The 22,059-nt window shown below is 40.1% G+C and overlaps 1 protein-coding gene across 7 annotated transcripts in view; it reads right to left on the bottom strand.

Moving 5' to 3' along the window:
- The window catches only part of SMG7 (SMG7 nonsense mediated mRNA decay factor), a 55,315-nt gene that overhangs the window by 12,777 nt on the left and 20,479 nt on the right, over window positions 1-22,059 (bottom strand). For 5 of the 7 annotated variants that reach the window (XM_074907029.1, XM_074907030.1, XM_074907028.1 and 2 more), the window contains 13 exons: window positions 20,557-20,588; window positions 19,176-19,293; window positions 18,047-18,179; window positions 14,589-14,760; window positions 13,700-13,771; window positions 12,610-12,760; window positions 12,126-12,261; window positions 9,507-9,669; window positions 8,272-8,428; window positions 5,371-5,444; window positions 4,974-5,034; window positions 4,208-4,327; window positions 2,735-3,167 (listed from right to left, as the gene is read on the bottom strand). In XM_074907029.1, the coding sequence (XP_074763130.1) occupies window positions 2,735-3,167; window positions 4,208-4,327; window positions 4,974-5,034; window positions 5,371-5,444; window positions 8,272-8,428; window positions 9,507-9,669; window positions 12,126-12,261; window positions 12,610-12,760; window positions 13,700-13,771; window positions 14,589-14,760; window positions 18,047-18,179; window positions 19,176-19,293; window positions 20,557-20,588 (1,822 nt within the window). The remainder of the gene's footprint in view (window positions 1-2,734; window positions 3,168-4,207; window positions 4,328-4,973; window positions 5,035-5,370; window positions 5,445-8,271; window positions 8,429-9,506; window positions 9,670-12,125; window positions 12,262-12,609; window positions 12,761-13,699; window positions 13,772-14,588; window positions 14,761-18,046; window positions 18,180-19,175; window positions 19,294-20,556; window positions 20,589-22,059) is intronic. The other 2 variants (XM_074907031.1, XM_074907032.1) reach the window with 2 other exon arrangements.

Here is a 22,059-nt window from a genome sequence, read left to right as displayed (position 1 = left end):
TGAGTTGAAATGAGTTAAAGGGCAGGTCTTTTCTGCCAAAATACAGTAGTAAAGGGGTAGATGCATTCAAATGCTTTCTTAAGTTCTTTCAAATAATTATAATTTCCCCATTTAAAAATTATGGGAGTGCAGTTTGGGTTTTGTGTTTAATTTAAAAAGTAGATTGTAAGGCTGGGAGATTGAAGGGTATTTTTGATCTCCCACTACAAAGTCAGGTGGGAACTCCACCTCAAGGTTTTGGCTGATGCTAAGCACTATTAACGATGAAGCCCCTGCTCATGCTGCATCTAGTCACTGTCCACCTTTGCCCTTCATCACATTCTGTATATTCAGCTTATATCATGCTGCCCCTTTTTTCTCCAGTATGAGCCAGGCATTTTTATAACCCATACTGAGAGCTATGCATTCTTCTAGCAGTGTTGGGAGAATTCAAAGACACTCTTCCTGCCATGGGACTTCAAAACATGAGCTCTAGTCCGTCACACTCAAAGCTGCTATAACACATTTCCAAAGGTGGCTTCCAAAAAACACCCCACCCGACATGATTTATAGTTAACTTAAAACCTAAATAACTAACACTGATTAAGACAGACAAATTTCAGTTGTTTCCCTGCTGCTACTTGATCTCAACTCAAACATGTCAATACTACGAAATATTTACTCCCCCAGTGGTCTTGAAGATCCCTACATGGTGCTTGAGAGAAGCAGCATTTCATCACAGTAGCCTCTTAGGAGTACTTTACACCTTGAACAAGTCTGCCTGCAACCTTCCTTGGCACCTAATGTTATTTTCTCTAAAGAGCAGAGTCTCAACCTATGCCACACTTTCATGATTCTGTCTCAGTGTGGAAGTCTTATCTGTAAAAAACAGGACTAATTACTTTCATATAACATACTTTAAAGTTTTTGCTAAGCAGAAGCTGAAATGTTTGCAGCATTTAGACAAGGCAAGGAGAAGATAAAAGCCTGAAATATCAAGGAAGGCCAAAGCAGAGCACTAACAGACCACCAGTCAGTGCAAAACCTACACTGGTTTCTCCTCAGTCAGGAGTAGGTCTGGATAAACAAGTCCATCTAACTACATAAAACAAAAGGCATTTCACTGTAACAGCTGCTATAACAAATACATCTGATGGAACTATTACAGAAGGTCAAAATTAACTTCTATTCAACAAGAGATGAAGAGTGACCAACCATATCGGAACAGATTCCGCTGCAGCTGGGTTTGAAATAAGAGATAACACAGGAAAAACTTAAGCCTAAAACAAGTAAATTTTTGATATATCAGATGGGTTAGAATTAAAATATCTTCCCTATCCAAAAAACTACCCATACTTCTCAGAAGATCTGGTGGGTTTTATCGCCCTTAAGTCTTTATTCTGCAAGACAGGGGCACGAACACTGAAACTGGGAGTTGTGCTCAGGCCTGCAACCACATTCCAGACTTGTTCAACAAATAAGAAACCTGCTATTCTAACTCGCCCAAGTTGTTTTTCAGATACCACACTCTTGTTCAGTGACTCATGAATGATCGTCACATTGTTTCTATAGGCTACTCCCCCTTACCCCCTTGGCAGGACCCCCACAAAACCAACTGAACAACACTCAGTTCAGATTTTGCATTAACACAGCAATGCTGTTTAACAGCAAATAATAACGAGGAGAAGAAGAATGATCCAAGGGTCCTAACACCACAACCCAGAAAGACTGAAAGAGCTGGTTTGTCTAGCCTGGGGAAAACAAGACCTCAATTACACAGGTTTTCAGAGCAGTTGCAAAGAGGAAAACTTAAGTTACTCTGCAGACCTGTCCTGGAAAGCAGTAATAGGCTTCCACAGAGGCAAGAGAGATGAAGTGCACTAGGAAATAATTTCCACTTGCAAGAACAGTGAAGAAGTGACACAGTTTCTCAGGAAATAATAAAGTCTGTCACTAACACTAACTGCCTCCAGATGTCATCAGGGAATGACCGAGATGTAGCCAAACTATCCAGGTACAGACCAGATCAACCCTGAAACTCTATACCCTTATTTACTACAAGTCAATGGAAGTCAGACCAGTAAATTCACTATCTACTTACAAGGTGAGCATTTTTGTACATAATGCTCACAGAAATAGGGGAAAAAAGCATGCCTCAAAAATATGACTCAGAAAAGAGTAGCTAATATGAAAACCAACAATTTTGAGCAAGTGCCTGAGCTCAGAAATTACAGTTTATGTGCAGTGTACCTTTCCTTACTTCCACAGAAGGCCACCTGACTGCATGCACGGTATGGAGGATCTTATTCCACATGAATAACTGGGTGCTTTTGTGATGTGTTTAATTTATTGAATGTGCACAAAAGTCAACTGAACCAAAAATGCAGAGTACTCAGTTACTTCACAACAGACCAAGAGCATTACTAAGACCTGACCATGCAAACTGCCTTGGTAGCCTGAATATTTGCGGAACAACAGGTAGAAATCTGGTTTTTAAGTTAGCATAGCAAAATTACCTTTCATTGATCCCTACCTTTTCCGCAATGACAAACTGAGACAGCATCAAGGAAAAGGGCAGGGACCCAAAGATCACTAATACCTGTTCTTTGAGATAGATGTGTTTCCATTTCTTTTGTGCATTAGCTGTATCTGCAGGGCCCACAGTGAGGCCTCAACTCTACTCTATATAAACAGTGATGGTGACGCAAACATCGCACTGCCTAAGACACAGTATTCCTTTGATCTAAAGGCTTACCTGAACTGCCACGTTCTGTTTTCCTGCTTCCTGTAACTTATCCAAGCTGCATTTCTTGGTTTCATTCTTTCTTTTATTGTTATCCTTCTTTCCATCATTCTTATTGGCTACTATTCCTTTGCTATAGTCCCGTCTTTCCCTACCTACATCTTTAGGGGCATAGATTCGCCCTTGCTCTCTGTTAATTTCCCGTGGCTTGATGTTCTCTTTGAACGTGACCATTGGTTTTTCTCCTGTGTCACAGTTGTTCAGGCTTCTGCCAGAGGACAGAACGGATTTGAGTCCAGGGCTCCCATCTGTAGATAGTGGCTCTGCAAAAGATGTTTCCTGCAAGGCGAGGCTCTCTTTGGCTTCACTAGGGTCCTCTAGTAATAATTCTGGGATTTCTGTCAAAAACAACAGCTTTCCTACCTCATTTTCACACTGAATCAACCTGAAAAAGACAGAAAGGAATTGAAAAGTGAGTAGGAATAGCTTTCCACAGGGTAACCCACTTCCCCAAATTAGAAAAGTAGAAAGGCAGCATATCCACCATGCCCCTCCACCCCAGAAACAAAAATCCCAGCTAAGGGCATTCTCTAGCATGGTATACGCTCACATACCAACACTCTTGGTACCACTTCAAATATTGTTTCCACTTAGTTGTGCTGCAGTACCACTAAAAAGGACTCAAACATGATGCTTTACTAGAAATGCATTCCCTATTGTTGTGGTTTAACCCCAGTCAGCAATTAAGTATCATGCAGCCACTTGCTCACTTCTCCTCCCTTCCAGTGGAACATCAGGGAGAGTCAGAAAAAAAAAGTAAAACTCATGGGTTGAGATAAGAACAGTTTAATAACTAAAACAGAGTTAAATAATAGTAGCAATAATAATAATAATGAAAAGGAATATAACAATAAGAGAAATAAAATCCAAGACAAAGTGACACACGATGCCACTACTCACCACCTGCTGACTAACACCAGAGCAATGATCTGCGCCACACACACACACCCCACCCCACCCCCAGTTCATACACTGAGCATAAGGCCCTGTGGTATGGAAGACCCCTTTGGCTACTGTGGGTCAACTGTCCTGGCCACACTCCCTCCCAGCTTCTTGTGCATCCCCTCACTGGCAGAGCATGGGAAACTAAAAAATCCTTGACTTAAGAGATAAGCACTACTTAGCAACAACTAAAACCTCAGTGTGTATCAACATTATTCTCACCCTGAATCCAAACCACAGCAATGTACCAGCTCCTAGGAAGAAAGTTAACTCTATCCCAGCCAAAGCCAGGATAGCTATCATAATCAGTCTATGAAGCAATGGCATGCTGACCCACAGAACATGTTATCAGTGCTGCCAGAATCTTGCATTCACTTATCTAACTGTTGTGTCAAATCTTGAGAAAAATGAAGTTCAACTCCAGCACCTGGCATTACCTAAGCTTACACCATCAACTGAAACACAGATGCTACTTGCAATTACCTCGGCTGGTTATCAGCAATCCATTTGCCAGTGAAGATCAGACGCTGTTGCCGTATCCGACGTTGTTGCCCCTCCTTATCTCCTGTAATTGCCTGGTGGCCTTTGGAAAAATCCAAGTTCCTAGTATTGACACAGGACAGAGAATAATATTAAATTACACACTCTGCAACATCATATTTCTTTACAAATACAATAGAGTAACATTGACCAGCTGGAAGTGTGAAATTTCACCAGATCCTATTCAAAACATGACTGTTAGATGTCTGATTTACAGATGCAATTCTCTTCTGGTGTGATGCATCTACATTAAAGAGGTTTGGTGTTTTTTTAAAAAACAGAAGGCTGAAAGCTCATCTGTGTGATAATCAAAATCACAAAAGTAGTTGAGTGAATGAATCTAGTATTTAGTTGGCATTTTTGCAGGATGTTAGGCACAGGGGCACAATTAAAGACAGAGTGAAAAATCAGCAAACTGAAAACACATCAAGCAGATCTCATGTAAAAGTATTCTGTTCCTCACTTATATTTTTCCCCTTTCAATTTACTACTCTGAAGACTACAGAAGAAAAACAAAAAAAGGCATGAGCAATATTATAAGCTCATTACTTTAGCCAGAGTTTTAGTACATTGTCTACTGTAGTTGTTTTGCAAAGATACCTACCTCAATCCACACATTAGTCATGAATAAGATATTTTAAGGAACAGGTCAACATCTATCAAAGTAATGATATCAGGAAGAGTATAGTTTCCTTCAGCTGTCACCCACCTGAACGAGGGCCTCAGAGCTAGGAATCCTTGCAACTCAAATTCTTCTGGAAGCGGGGTTGCTGGGGAATAGACAGTAAACAGCATTAAGGAAAGCACAGATGCACTGAGTACAGTATTATAAGTAGGTAACTCAGCAAGGTCACTGTACATAGTAAAGCGTTTTATTAACATGCTCATCTATACTGGTCCACCCTGCAAGCTGAGGAGCTCAGGAATGATAAAGCAGAGTAAAGTCTGCTTGGCACAAGAAAGCAGCATTTGCAAAGTATTCATATGCCCTAATACTAGAATACAACTTGCTCCCTTATTTGCTCTTCAACCACAATTCCCCACAACATCAGGAATAATGGGCATTGTTCCCAGTTCTTTACAGCACAGACTAAAAGCATCCTTACCATTATTATTATTGGATAGATCATCTTCATGAGGCTGGAAGCTGTTTAGAAGAGAAATCAGCCAGGGCCATATGCTACAAACCAGAAAACAAACTATAAGTGAAAACTACAAAATACAGAATCTACCCACCTTACTAAGACAATATTGAACTCTGTTAGTCACAGCTTCCATTAATCCTTTGATTCCCAAGAAAAGTTAAAGTTTCTCTCAAGTATCAGGGAAACGATCACTTTCTTGAAGAACTTAAAAGTTTTTTTAGAAGTCAGTCTGAAGTTACCAAGGCAGCCAGACTCAGCAGCATACTGTTTCAGTATCCAGCAAGTCAGAACGCCTACTATGAATTTAACAAGACAAAACTATTTCATGAGCAGAAGTTCAGAGCACCTGTTTGCAATCCGTGTTTTCCAGTCCAAAGCTGACTGCTCTCAAGGCACAGTAAATTACTCAGTTGAGAAGAACAATTTATCACAATACAGGTGTGCAGAAGTACTCTGTTCTGTGAACATTAACACTGTACTGTAGCACTGAAATCGTTACCAGAAAGGTAAGAGTCTAAATAAGACTTGCACTGACTAAGACCATTAAACTAGAGGTTAAATGGCAGTCTCCCTGCTTTGCACTGGCAACACCAGTACACGCAATGACTGGAAATTCTTTACAAAGGCCATGGAGCAAATAATTTAAAAATTGCAACGATCACGGCATGGGTGGTTAACGTTTAACTGCCACCTACAGGCTGCTTTCTCCTGTTTTTTTAAAAGCTCCAACCCAAAAGTCTAAGCATCCTTCTTATGCTTTAGTAATGGGCACCAAGTCCATGGAGGCAACAGAAAGCTATGTGAGGAAGGTGCGCACTGCGCTTAGTGTTAGTGAAATGAATGCGTCCTCCCTCAGTGAGGCTTTCGGCTGCCAACCATCACCTGGACTGGAGAATGCAACAAGCACCTGACAGCCTGAGGTCAGCCACTTTCCTGCACACCGCAGGGATTGGAAACATGCTTGTTTATTCTCTACACTGAACTAAGCAATAGCTCCTTCCCATAACTGACAAGGAACAGGAGGAGAAAAGAGAGAGTGTGAGTCTGTTGCAACCTACAGTAAGCTCCAATCTTTCTGTACAACATTTGAAATAATGAGATTTCATAATAAGAGATCTCTAAAGAGAGTGATATAAAGGTAGACCTAATGTGGCTTCCAAAGGGCAGGTTTGGTAAACTCATTTCCAAAGAGCACACACTAGTAGCGATATAGCCATTTCTGTCCTCAGTTCTTGCCTTCAGATTCATCTATTTTTCTAGGTAAATATGTTTCCTTCCTAGTTCAGCTGTTCATACAGTTTTGGGGTAGGATTAATTATCCACAGGAAAATAAGCACAGAGTGGGGAAAACTGAAAGTTTAAAAAGAAATAAGGATTATTTCTAGAACCAAGAGCAAAATTAAGTATGAAATCAGGGTAGGAAAGCCTTTTCAATATAAAACACACATCAGGTTATTAAACAGAGGCCAATAAAGCCATCTGTGTGTAGCCTGCAAATAATTATTTTCCTTAGGATCTCTGAATAGAAATAAAAAGAAAACTCTCATCCTTACAAATAATGAGGAAGATGGACAGCCATCTCAACTTTTGAGAGCCAACAAATGTAATGGTTACTAACACCCATTTTGACAGATCTCAGTGGTACTTAACTTTTTTTTCAAGTTCAGGTGTGCAGTTTACAGCTGTTTACTGCTCACCTCACAACTGTGTAGGATGGTACGTGAGAACATCATGTTAGCACACCAGGATTCAAAACCCAGGCATGTTCTTTAAAGAGAACCTGATAATTTTATGGGCAGAAGGACCTACTCTGGCCAACTCTTCTTTGCAAAGACTATATGAAGTAGTAATCTTCCCTATTAAAATAATGCTATAGTCTTCTTTCAGAATATGCACACAGTAATAATTATCATCTCAAAACTATCTGTGAACCCTTATTTTACTTAATCTTGCCTTCAGGAACCCCAGAATTGTTCCCAAAGCTCCAGGGTTTTAGGTTTTGCACACATTTGAGCAAGTCTTATAACTGATTTAGCAAACAGAGGTTATAGGGACCCCTGCTACCCACACATTAACGTACAGAAAATGTGAGCCTTGGCTAGAATTGTAACTTGCAGCACACACTGCCAAGAGAACTGAAAACACCGGGACTCATTGCACAAGATTAACTAAGCAAGCTGGTTTCACACTGTTTTCCTTAAAGTGACCATTCTAGGAAAAATATTCTTTCAACTGTGTCAGTCACTCTGATCTGAAGACCGACCTTACAGGTCAGAAACACTTTAAATTGCTATAATTCATGAAAAGTTATCAGGCTATAAAAAATTGGTGAGTTTTGAACTATTTAAGCCTAAATTTATGAGATTAGAGGCAGAAATGAAAAATCAGAGCAACAGTCCAGAACAGTAATGCCTGTGCTGCATTTAAATACCTACTCTACTAAATTCAGTTTAATTCCTGGATGATGAGCCAAGAAAAACGGATTCCAGCACTGCCCAAGAGATGGCTTAATGCACAAAATTAAGTTTATTCTTCTGCCACCTACCTCAATAAATCTGAGAAGTCATTACAATAGATTAGACTAAGGGTACAGTCAGTAGTCATGCTTGAGACGGACATTATAAAGTAGATCAAACTGATGTTAAAAAGTTACATGCAAACATCAACCCAATTAAAACAGTGCATTTTCTTACGTAGCCCAGAAGTCTCATGTTTTATGAACTTTTTAGCACATACATTCTCTATCATTTTGATGTCTGTAATAACGAGTTACACGATCATTCTTCCCATTACTAATTTGTGTGTTATCAGTTATTATTACTTTAAGCAATTAAATGTATCAAAAGCAAGATTAACACTCACTACCGTCTTTCATCAACCACTGCCTCCTGGAAAACACTGGGCCTAAGTTTCAGCCAGTCCATTGAAACCTTCACAGCTGGAAGAGGATATGCAGCCCCAGAGTCCTCCTGGTAGTCATTTTGTAAAGGACACTTGCACAAAACTCCAAGAAAGGACACTAGAAACAGAGCAGGAAAAAAAACCAAAACCAAACCACATCAAATGATGCAGGAATGACACTTTAAAGCTGACCAAATAACCTATGCAATCACATCCCACCATGAACGCTATTTTTTACGAGTTAGTTCTTTAGAACAAAGTAGCCCAATTACTTAAATCTTAAACAATCCACCAGCAGATCAGAACATCTTTTTTTTCAACAGTTTTGCACATAAAGTAAAATCTTCGTGGTTTTTTTTCCCCCCTCTCTCCTTTAAGTGTCACGGCAAACCATTCAGTTAACAAAATCCAGCAAGACAAACCCATTACAGAAATATAATTCATTTATTTATTCAAAATTAACTCGACTATCTACCAGCATTTTATTCACTCTCCCGGGTCAGCAGGCACACAAATGCACCAGAGCTAGCTCTGCAGTCAGGCACCCAGCTCAGACTCATTAGGGCACACAAGCTGAGAAACAGTAACCACACCAGTGTGACCACGGTGCTTTCAGAATCAACTCTAGGCTTCAATCTGGAGAAATTCGGCTATTCAGAAATTTAGGTGCTTATGAACAAGGCCAGGCTGATCATGGGCTGGATCAGGTTAAGCAAATCAGCACTATGTGACTAAAATGCTCTTCGCTCCCACTTATCTCCCCACTGATATTATCAAGAGCACAGAAGCAGGTGAGGTCCTAGTCCAGTCAGCTTCAACTTCAGTCCTGCTGAGTCAGAACTAGCTCCATTCAAAGGAACTCAAACCGCACTGCAGGCAGCTGTGGAACAGCCCCTCACATGCAGTATTACCCACCGCCAAAGTGGCTCTAACTTTGCACCCACACTAAAGTGCTCCTTCACAACAAGGGAAAGGACGCAGAGTTCTGTAAGGCTTCAGACAGAGAAAATCCAGGGCATGTAGATTCAGCGTTAGTCAGCACTGCTAAATGATCCTGCACAACCATGTCTCTCAACTTTCTCCTATAATGTCTATTCTCATCACCTCACACAACCATTAAGCTACATACCGACAGCAAATTCCTAATGGATCCATATAAAAAGGAAATACAAAAATCAGCTAGTTTTCATACTTACTGAAGAGAGCCAGTAACTGTGTCCAGCAGAGCTGCTCATCCTGGCTGTAGCTGTGCTGCTCTGTTTCATTGCTGAAGTCTCGCAGGTGATGTAGTTGAAACAGATTGATAACAGTAATATGTACTAACTGCTGAGAATTGAAGGCCTTTTGGAATAACAACCTCTGCAAAGACACATGTACAAAGGATGTATTTCTATATGGTAAAACACACAGTTGAAAGGATTAGTGGTTGCTACTTCACTGCTTGACTAAGGCTTCTGCCCTTAAGGCAACATTCATTCTAGATTTTATTTTAGGTCATCCTTATTAACACAGCACTGGGCTTCTCAGGAGGACACAGCTGTTAAGCCCAAGGTTTTTACTCATACACCAACTCATATGCACAAAAAAAATCAACATCCCCTTGGATATGGTTCTCTTTCAGAGCAAGTGCAACTTTAATGTTCAATGACAGCGTTGCAATGCAACTGCAAGAATTGCAGAGGCATGTATATCCACTGTCTTTTTCAGTCTTTTGAAGAAACAGCATGGAGAAGGTAACATTTTAAAAAAACACCCCAGGAAAATTCAACTACTGTGTGGTTATGTATTAAAGACTAATTCCACATCTGACTTCATGGGTCATGGAATGCCATGGTGGACTAAAATAGCATGAGCTATTTACAAATGCATTTCAGTAACTATGTTGTAAAAGACACCTTTCTCAGAACAAGAGAAGAACCTTTAATGCTTCTGTGGTGGTTTAAACCCTGCCGGGACCGGAAACCACATTACTGTTGCCCCTCCCCCACCCTCAGCCAGTCGGGCTGGCAGTGAGGCACAAACTCGGGTTAAAGTAAGAAGTAATTTAATACAACAGTGTGATAAACAATCTGAACAACAACAGTAGCAATGATAACAACAGTAAACAGTAATAACAGTAAACAAGACAAAAGATATACAGAGAAATACCATAATGGATACAGACAGCCCCGTGCTTCCCGCGACCAAAGCCACAAGGAAGCAAGTTCCCATGCGCCCGCACCCAGACCTGACGTCAGTGTGGTATGAATAACCCGGCTGGAGATCCCTTCCCCCTCTCTTTCTTAACCCTATCCCAGCTGAACCAGGACAGCTTCTTTTGAAGCTTAGTGAAAAAAAAAAGGAGATATCCTAAGCCACAGCCAACTTACTATCTTCAGACACAGAAGTCAGGGAGGCAAGTGGATTAACCAGCATAAGCAACAGAGAAGGTTTGGGCTCCATGTGCCACCTTGATTTTTAGTTAAGGGCATGAAGCACTCTACAGCCAACAACTCAAACTGGCAGAGCTATCAGCAGAAGAACTGTGGGCCTGGCTGAACACTCCCAGCCCTACGACCACTCTCATTCAGAGGTAAAATCAGCCATACAGTTACAAGTAATTATCCGTCATACAGCCAATTTCACATCCATTCAACCCATTTAAGTCAGAAGAGTTGCTCTCATGCAACATAAGGCTTAATTTGCTAAATATAAACAAAAAAGTAATCTAAGCAACAAAGCAGGGCTCAATTAGCTCTCTCGACACCCTGGATCAGTTCAGAAAAATCAGACTGCTCCACATGCCTGAGCAATGCTCATAATTATTGATTATAAGCATTGTGGAAAAAGCAGTACTTGCTCAACAGCCAAGACACAATTATTTAATTTTGAAACAACATTGCTTCAAGCAGTTCACATTCAAAGCTCATACAATTCATAAGTTGTGGAGTTTCGTCTGTTTTATTTTAAGGAACATTTGGACCTAGCTCTAGCAGCCCAATTCAATGCAAAAAACACAAACAGGCACTGTAAAGAACACTTGTAATTCTTTATATTGCTAAGACCGTGTCCCCCTTTCTTAATTTGGAAAAGCATCCACTACATTTGCTCTGTTGAACATATCCATACTACTTGCTCATTCGGCACAAATGAAGATGCTGAAGCAGAGTGGTTTCCAAAAGCCACACAACAGTTAATACAAAGTCCACTTTGAAATAGTACTACCTTGTATAAATACCTTAAAAATTCCCTTTGTTTCAATCTTGGCTATATTGCCCAACTTATTGAGCTAGCTACATAATTAATGGGTACTCCTGGATTTTCCAGAGGAAACGTGTTCTGAATAGTTCTAGTCTACACACAAATTAAGGCTGTACTGGAACATTGGTTTTAAAGGCAAACCACTGACAGGAGAGGCAAGTTGTCTGAGGAAGATTAAAAGCAGCCTTAATAACCAGTGGGAGTGAATGAACGCCATCCAAAAATGAAGCTCTCAATTCTTCAGGAAACTGAGCCAAGACTTCCCAGATGAATCAAGTGCCCTTCACAGGTATCCAAGAATCATCCAGGTTAAAGAGCAGAAAATCAGCTATAGTCATTGATTTCTCCTGTATTTCCAACAACAACACAGCACATGACAAATGGGAAAAAAATCCTACTATTTGCAGAAGTCAACAGAACTACCGAGTGTTAGCTGTGATGCAAACATTCTGTAACTGGCTACTTGAGCTTCCTGTATTTTAACATGTGAAAGTTAGTATTGGACTGTAATTTCAGAACTCAGCTGCTGAAAATACGCTCCTCAATACAGTAACTAATATGTTGTTGGAACTAACCTTGAACTGTTCTTCCAGCTTTTCTCGAAGAGGGCTCAGCTTCTCCAAGCTCTTACTCAGGTACACATGGCCATGGAATTTAATAAATGCCTTGATGAAGTCAGACACACTCCATCGAGTCTTCACCTCATCACGACTACATCCAGAACAGAAATACCCGACTTCAGTCTTTGGAATTAAACACAGCTGTACAGAGCATTACAAACTTTTTCTGTGTAGTTCAGGAAAGGAGGAATGCTCATGCAAAGCTACTTTTTCATGTTGGCACAAATGCTTATTTCCTGCATTCACTATTCACACTCATGAGCATGCCAGGCACAAACTATTCTTTGTTTCATACATGTGTATGGATGCTGTGACTGAACAGGGATCAAGGAATTTCTGTTTCTACTACCAAATATAAATAACTCCTGGCAAGGGAGGTACATTTGGAAGAACTCTCTCCCATCTCATCCAAGCACAAATACATTATGTTTAGTCTTACCTTTCCAGTGCTTTAGAAAGTGCTTTCTGTAGGTTAGTGGAGGCAGCTGGGAAAGGGAACTTCACAGCAATGCTTCTGCAGTAGTAGAAAATGGTGGTCAAGTGATCTCCTTTGGAGGAAGCTAGAATAGCCAACTGATTATAAGGCTGACCTAAGGAAGAAAACAGACACAAGTTGTCATGGAGTGAAATGTGCTAGATTCCAGAATAAATATGTTCACTTGGAAAGGGAGCACAAACTCCTAACTTGTTCAACAGACAACGTTCAGATTCGTCTGCTGACGCTTTCCCCCCAGCCTTATACCAGTATCACTCAAATTAAAAAGCTTCCAAATTTGGGTTGTAGGTTTTTTTGTTTTGTCAGGGTTTTTTTCATGTGTGTGTGTGTTAAATATGGCATATGTTTTTTGTCTAAATAAGAAGATACTATCAAAACAAAGGTTTCGCCACCAACATTTATCTATTTGGACAAAATCTAGCCCAGTTTTACCTCATGAGGCAAATCTAGCTGTAAAGAGTTGTTCATATTTTTTGTCTAGTGAGTAAAAATTTCTACAGTTAGAATATGGAGACTTTTTCAGGTAGACTATAACTGGCTAAAAAATTGAAATACTAGTTTCAGCAGTCTGGCTTTAAAATGATTTATCCTTCTCTCACCATCCCTATTTTGGACCACCGTAAGCCAATCTTAACTTTCATGACAACTCACAAAATCCAATTTTATAAAGCTTAGTAGCTAAACTGGCATGTGAACAAACAATAAAAGAAAAAAATTATGCTGGTAGGCAAGTGTTCATTAATTATAATGTATGAATGTAACAGTATAATGTAGCAATAGTGAAGCCTTGGAGTGAAGCTGTATTAGGTTCTTTGTTTTTAAATCTTCATAAAAAGGAGACAAGTGACACAGATCAGGTAAACAGCTGTTATCTAACTGATTTATCAATGGGTCAGGCTTTGATGCATGACTGTTTCGGGTATCTGGGAAGAGAGGCTGATATAAAAATCACAAGTTTCCAACTGCCACACAAGAAAAGCAATAACCCAAATCTTCCTTTGGAATTATGAACCTAAAACGAACCCTGACTCACCATTAGAAGGGACAAGCTGAGCTGCATGTCTGTAGTAAGACTCTGCCTGACTGGTCTGATTCCTATAGCGAGCTAAGAAAACAACAACAAAAAAAACAAGTTAAGACAAAAAATTCAACTATCTTGTACTTACTTTAATACAACCCGAAGAGCATTTTACTATTATTTTAGAAATAGCCATCAGAAGAACACACAATTACATGAAGCAGCGAAGATTCAAAACACCGAATGTGAAGGCAGTTGTTTTTCCTCAGATCTTATTGCCACAGCTTCTCAGTTCTTATTTAGAAAGGTGCTATGCCAACAGCATCACATCCAGACAGCTACACAAATTTTTCATACTTCTTTGCACGATCAGCAACTAAATCTGCTTTTAAATTATTACAAAAGCAACTGCAGATTCCTGTGAAAAGAAAGCTTCCTACAACACAGTTCTACTCTCATCAACAAAGAAGTAAACCTGTTGTACTTAATGTAAAAAAGAAACTTGGTTTATGAAAGGCTGGGTTTCTAACTGTTGCCTTTACATATAAGATGTAACAGTAATGTTTTGAAATGGAGAGTTATGCTAAGCCTGCTAAAACAAGCTTTTGTAAGTTACTGGTTTCAACATTTAACTATGCCTATCAGCTATCTCCTATGCTAGAAGACAGATTCTAGCAAATCACTGAAAACTAGTGGTTAACTCTCTCCATGCGTTAATGTGTAATGCACATCAGAAATGTAACAGCATTACTTTCCAGACCTTTCCCGCTGTAGCAACCACCAACATACCATCAGCTACTAATTTGCAGCACATTTGGCCCATGGGATGTACAGATCTCTCTTCATGAGGGCTGAACACAGGTAGAACTTAATGTCCCACCTCTTTTTCCTTCAAAAAACTCACCAATATCTCCAAGATGGACAAGGCAGTGCTGGCAGATGTAAGAGCATGAGCTAGACTGCGGCTTCACTATGGCGCTGGTGTGCGTCTGTTTATTGCTAATGATTCCCAGCTGGGAAGACTTTACACGACATGGCAAGTCTACATTAAAAACTGTGCACAATTCCTGTAATAACTAGAAAAACAGGTCTAGTTCAGTAGCAGCTAGAGACAGTAATCAGAAAAGCATTGAAACAATAGACAAAGCTAACAGAGCATCTCTGAGGCATGAATTACTAAACATATTTAAAGTGAACAAGCCTAGGTTACTGAAAGCAAGACTTTAAATTACATTCTCCATATGGAAGTCATTGAGATCTATAATGCATTATTCTACCCCAAAAGAGCTGTACATCCCGAACCAGAAAGCAACTCAACTCCTGTAATACTTAAATTACTAAGTATGTATCAGTGGAGGGAGACTAACTATTAGAGGTCTACAAGTCTTGTTAGATTTTGTGGTTTTGTTGGGGTTTTTTTGATTTGGGTTTTTCTGGAGGTCGTGTCTGTGTGTAAGTGGGACACACAAGAGGAACACAGTCTTTTTTATACCTTAATGATGTGACACCATTCTCAGAGACAATTCAGAGAGAATTCAGAGAAATTCAGAAAAAGGACTGACATTCATCCTCCAAAGAAGCTTGTTCCAATGTAAGAAAAGTATTACCCTGACTTTAGAGGGAAGCCAGAACAAAATCAAATTTGTAGGCAATGCAAGGCAATATTGGCTAAGAGTTCAGTGGCTGAGTTGTCAGTAAATATTTCTGCTAAGCTAACAGTGAGACTCTTTCAAAGAACAAAGCATCAGCTACTTGACCAAATACCTCAGAAGCTGATTGAAGGAAAACCTGAACTTTGCCACTTTAATTACTGATTTTGAAGTTTTTCCTAATGGACTCCAGCAAATATTCTGGAAAGTAACAGTAACCACATAGCAATGAAAAGTGTTTGTTTTACTGTGTTACAGCTTAAAAATGCAAGTAGGAACTGACAGACTTCCTCCCAGCTGGCAAAAAACAGACCTCCAGGCAGGGTTCCACTTCCAGATAAAGGTATATATAAAGCCCAGGGCTGACAGAGATGCACACTCTGTCAACAGCTAAACATGAAATGCAGTGCTTTCGCTTGCTGCAGAAAAAGGTTTGTGTTAGACCTCCCTCCCCTTTTGCTCTGTCTTTTAAAGAGTAGATACAAATGCCTAAACGAGAGGGATCTCACAGATGAAAGCTGGATAAAAGAGAAACTTGACATCTTCCAACATGCTGAATTAGGAGAAATCATGCTCTCTTTCAAAGATGTCATTTACGCAGGCCTTGCAGTTGGAGAGCTGGTATCTTGCCTGAGCAAAATCTTCAGACTAAAAATGGGAACTTAACATCACAGCAAACAGAGAAAGACGACCCAGTCTGTAGTGTCATACACAAAAAGAGCAAAATTCCCCAATACACTGCAGGGAAGAACAAGGCTTTTACAATACAAATGGTGAAAATGGTGGAAACCCTTTGGCAACCATGCCACAGCCTGTCAAACTGGCTGCTTCAAATAAGCAACTTTCCAAAAAACAATGCTAAGGGGCGGGTGGGGGCGAGAGAAGAAAAAAAAAAAACTATAATCACACAGATTCTGGAAAAAAACGTGGGGTTGTGGGGTTGCCTTGTTGATGTTCAGAATTAACCTAGGAATTGATACAGTAAGAATGACCTACTGTGCATGTTGCAACCTGAATACTATGCAAATTAGCCAGGACAAAGTCTAGTCAGACCATAACTTGAGATATTCAGCAGCAACAGTGCTGCTGAAGCATATACCAAATGAGGGGAAAAAGGGAAAGAAAGGCAAATCACCTTATTAAGGCCATTATCATACACCTACCCCTATTCTGTATAACCTACAAGCTGAAATCTAACATTGGAAAGAGAGTATGGGCAAAAAAATGGCAATAAGGAATAAATACATGAATAGGAATTTACAATTAACTGAAAACCTCACACAAGATACTTCACTCAAAAGCACTCAACAACCAAGTTTTGTTTGAGGGGAAAAACAGTTCCTATAACTGAAGTGTGCAATTCTAAATAATTGTTGACAAAAATATAGAATTAAGACTGAAGATGTGCTTGTAAGCCTGGGAGTCTTGAACAAAAAAAACAGTAAGACATTATATGTCGTAAATTATATATAATACTCCTGGGGCCAATGACCCTACTTAAATGCACAACTGTGGTGGGCACCAAGTTAGGTATTAGTCAAAACAAAGCCGTATTCAAATATGTATGTACAGACAGTTCTTAGAAAACATTAACTCAGTGCTCGTCATTGGTGTTAGGAGTTGCAAGGAAGAGACACAGAAGCACAAAGCACAAAACATGAAGGCATCACACATCCTCAGTGCTTCTGCATTTTAGAATTCTGCACCTACTTCTGGTTCTTGAATAATTGGAGCCAAGAACTGTCTTCGCTTATCCTTCGCTATCTAGGGGAAGTCTCACGTTTTTCAAAATGGAAAGGAATTACAACAATGGCCCACAAATTCATATATAGTAGTGAGAAGGTAAATGGGAATTTTTAGAGAAATGGCAGAAAAAAATAACTAAGAGTACAATGAAATCATCAGTTAACACATTTGTTGGGCTTCAGGGTTTTTTGTGTCACTGCTACTCTTAAACATTACAATTAAAATACGGAATTCTTCACTACGGATCACTGCAGAGACCAGAATACACGGCTTCAAGAGGGACTGGAGAGTCAGTGAAGGCTAGGCCTCCTCATAGTTAGATGATTCAGATACAAACTAGCTCAAGAAGGCAACAAACGTACAGCCAGAAAGCAAGAGACTAGAGCAAGGAAGTATCATTCTATGTTTTCCTGCTGCTTAATGCTCACTCAGAGCAGTCAGAGCAGACTAGTGTAAAAGACAAATTATGGGGCTAAACGCACCTTTGATCTTACCCAAAGCAGTGGGGTTTAGGCTTTAAAGTAGATTCTGTTAGAAGGGAGCTTAAACTGTTGCCATGTTTTTATGGACCACCAAAACAACTACTAGATTCACAGAAGTTTCAGGTCAGCTCAAGGCCGTGGCTGATCAAAAGGAAGCACATCACCAGCTCTGTAGACACTTTCTACAGAGAGCACAGGTTTTAGCAAGGTATACTGCTTGAGCCAGGACAGCAACAGTTTCCTACGCTAAGGAAAAAAAAGATAAATTTTACCTATCTAAAACTGATCCTTTCTGCTTTTCCTCAGAGATTACATACTGGTAGGATATTGGAGCTTATGCCTCACAAGCAGTTGCTGGAGCACCACAAGAGGTCTGACATCCCAAACTTTGTAAAGGACCCACATGCAAGCAAGTGTAAGGCTGAAGCACACTTGCTTCCAGACTATGCAAATCTACCACAGCCAATGTATTTTTTGACACTCACCTGTGTGTAGAAGCCACTAGCTGCCTCTAAGAACAGGGAAAGATTCGCCTGAACTTCGCTCCGATTTGGATTTGCTCTATTTTTCGCCTGACCCTGTAGCGTTGTGATTTGATTTTTAAAGGCATGATTCCAACTGAAAACAAAAGAAGCATTTTCCCTTTTACTTTGGAAGTGTCTCATGCAGATAGCATAAGCAACAGGAAAGAACTGTTTAATCACATAGCACCAGACATGGAAACAAAGATTATTCAAATTCAGACAACATTCAGATTAGAAATAATGTTAAATATGGAAGAACTACCTTTCCTCATCTCTCAACTAGAGAAAGAGATCGTGATACTATATAGCTAACACTAACAGCATTAATATTTGCCTGTAATTGTTTTGTTTTAGGCAACATAGCTCTTCTGAAAACAGGATGTGGGGTATAGAAATTTCAGTTAAAAATCATTCAGCATCTGAAGGCATAGACAGAACTCAGCCAGCCTACTTATCTTGCTTCCCTCAGAGTGACAGAAGAATCACATGCTTCTCTTAACTAAACCTGTTACAAGCCATGTCTGCATCTTAATAACAGGGAATGGACTCAAGGCATGGAGAAAACCCAGCAGGATCTTCCTCTGATACTCTGATACTGAGGTGCTCATCATGGCACATTAAGAAAGTTTTCTCCTGATATTCCTCCCTCTGCCCAGCCCTACCTCAGAAGGCTTAAATTGAGGGTCTTTGGCAGCTACTCAACTCCTGTTAGACTCTGCTCAAAGCTCCAGGTGATCACAACAGGCAAACCTCCTCTTTTCTGGAAACTCCAAACTTCAGATCTTCCACAACAGCCCAGAAGACTGATATTTCTTTCCTCTCTCCCTTCCATCTAGCTCATCAAAACTCACTCCTGCATTACACAGCTGCTGCCAATTGCCAGAGGTAAAATACTAACCTATTGAATGCTGCTCTTCAACTCTGCAGTGCATTCTCATGTTTCACCTGCAGCACACCTCATTTTAAAGGAAGACAACCATTTCATAGCACACAACTGCTTTTCTGGTAGGCTCAGAGTTTCCTGCCAGATTACACACATATATATATATATATACACACACACACACAAAAAATGTATTGAGGTACTTACAGGTCCTGCTCCACTTTTTTATCTAAAGCATATTCCAAATCGGTCACTAGCATTTTCTGATATAAGTCCTGTAGAGCCTGTCTGGACGTCCAGACTTCTGCTGGACCCAGCTTCGAATCTGAGCAACAAAAAGAATAAACAAAGACACAACAGTTTTTGTAACACTCAAGAGTTATTCCAACTGATTTTTCACTCACCTACCAAAGGAAAGAACATAGCACAGTGTAAGATATCCAATGCCAAACACCCGCTTTTATCACAGATTCATCAGAACAGTGAAATACAAGAACTACAGAGGGACTGGGGATTAACTGATCACTGATTAACTGATTGGTCTCCTACGACACCAGAACAAGACATGAGCAAAGTCATAAGCTGGCAAGTTACAAAAACCAAAATGGACAGGAGGTGGTGATTCTCCATGTCACTAAGCTGCAGAACTTCTTGCCACTGGATTAATTTTTAGAAGTTTCCAGAGTAGCCTGAAAAAATTAAGAGAAAAGAAATCAATTGAGGGATGCTAAACAGGACAATCCCTGGAGCCAACACTGCTGGTGTTTAGGAGAACATTGTGGGCAAGTACTACTGCATGCTTGCCATTTCCTAACTCCTGGGTAGCCACCTGCTTTCCACCACTGAAGGTGAATGCAAACACAGCTCCCTGCTATCTCGAGTTACAGAGTCCAATTTCCCATGCCTTGTAAAATCACCTGAGCTGGGGCTGTGGGAGCACAAGGGATGGATCTGGCAGCAGGGAAGCTGTTCTGCTGATGGCATAGCCACTCCTGCCAGCTCAGGTGGATCCCGGCAGTTCCTGCAGGGGCTACATCGACCTGCTACATGTACTACACCAAGGAGGTAAGCAAGGCTGAGCATATGCAAGCTACTTGTGCTGTGTGGCTGATACATTAATACAAACTATTTCCATTTCCCATAAATACACAGAGCTTACAAAATAGCCTGTAGCATTTTACAGCATCTACAGACTACACTTTCATAACACATGTGGTAACATTCAGATCAACATTTCCATCACCCAAGTTTCCCAAAACCACACAGGTCCTGGCTAATCCCAAATACAAGAGTTCCTGTGGTAGTCTGGACAGGAGGCTCTGGGAAAGAAGTAGGGGTGCGATCTCCATCTCCAAATGTTTTAAAACACCCAAAGTCAACTTTAAAAATATGTGTATTTTTCGACATAGTAGAGAGAGGCACAGTTGTTAAAGCGCTATTTATTTATATACAGAGAACAAGCCTTTAACATAATGTCACACACTTTCCAGAGAATTCTTAGGAATGAGAAGCATAAGGAACTCAAAAGGAAAACAAAACAGGAATCAAGTATTAGCAGCTAGATCAACTATATCATAAAGGCAATTACCTGTCATGTCAGCCTTCAGGACTTCTGCCTGCCTGTAAGAAAGCAGTAATACAATAAATTAGAAAGAGACTGATCAAAATAACTGAATTATGTTAAAGTACATTCATGCAACAGTGAGTAGAGAAAGTGGGGCCAGCTCTGTTGAGACTACCTATAACCTACACTGCTACAGTTGACCCCATGCAGCTACTGTTGTTTAACAGTATGATTTTTTTCTAATTCATACCATAACAAGTCAGCTATTCACTTTTCCCTGCTTAGCTTAAGTCTCTTTCAGAAAAAATACAAACTAGAAAACACTTACACTATATTTTAAGCTTTACCTGGCAGCAGTGTCCTACCATTAGTGATACCTGCTTACCTGTAACTGGGAATTTAAGTTGTTACACATGAAATGCAGTAGCCACCAGAGAGTGAAGCAAACTCCCAGCAGTGCCTGTCAGCACATTGCTACAGCATTCCTGACCCTCTGTGCTACACTATTTTTCCTTAAGGAGAGGCAATAAAAAGTCTATGGCTTTCCAAATTACCTCTCTTCCTTGTACTGCCTCCCTAAAGTCATGGTTTGATCGGGTTTTCAAGAAAAAAGAACATACAGAAAGAATGGCAACTACAGGTGATCAACTACCACTCCTTTGCTGAACATCCTCTGCAAATTCCCACTGCTGGTGGAGGCTGGCAAATAGTTTCTCAAACAGGGGAAAACCAGGACAGAGTCCTCATTAAATAAATATTTACAAATGATCATCAATGGCTGGATAGAGCAGGCAGTCAAGATGTTACAGTTAAGCCTGCATCAGCAGTACTTAAAACTTCAACAGGCAGCTCTGCTGGCCTGACTGACACAGAATTAACACAGGGAAGGCAGAGGCAGAAGGGACACAAGCCTGCCAGATATGACTGGGTTTTGGAGAAACATGACCCTTTGCTTTTGCTACACTCAAGTGTTTACACATATTTTCAGAGTGTGCAAGCTTTCCATACCAGACATTGGAATTTTCCTAGCATATGAAATACCCACTTCCACCTGCTTCCCTCAGCAAGAAAACTAGATGAAAATCGCACTGTGACTAACATGAAAGTCAGATGCCAGCTTGGGAAAGAATGGGGAGCTAGGAAAAAGCACCTAATCCCTAAAGAGGCTTCAAAAACAAGCATATATTGCCAATGTGAAGTTGTGGTGACTGTAAAAACAGTTTTTCAGGTTGTTCTGGGTTCTACCTACTGGCCACAAATTAGAGGGAAGGTTTTGAGATCTACATCAGGATTACAAAGATAGCATAACAGTGCCAGCGCTTCAGTAAGAAGATGTATATTACTAAGTCCCTTCATAAAATTTCTATGTATTAAATGCAAGAATTATCTATAGCAACTCACCATATTCACCAGTGTACCACCCAAGAAGAAACGTGATGTTCCAAGGGTTTTATTAGAGTTAAAAATATTTTAACTGGTGCCAGAAGTAAATCTGTACATTCCTCACCAGCTTCACAAATTTAAACT

The sequence above is a fragment of the Athene noctua genome, chromosome 5, assembly GCF_965140245.1.
Source record: "Athene noctua chromosome 5, bAthNoc1.hap1.1, whole genome shotgun sequence".
Taxonomy (NCBI): domain Eukaryota; kingdom Metazoa; phylum Chordata; class Aves; order Strigiformes; family Strigidae; genus Athene; species Athene noctua.
Note: the sequence above shows the minus strand (reverse complement) of the source record. Positions and strands in the feature narration are given on the sequence as shown.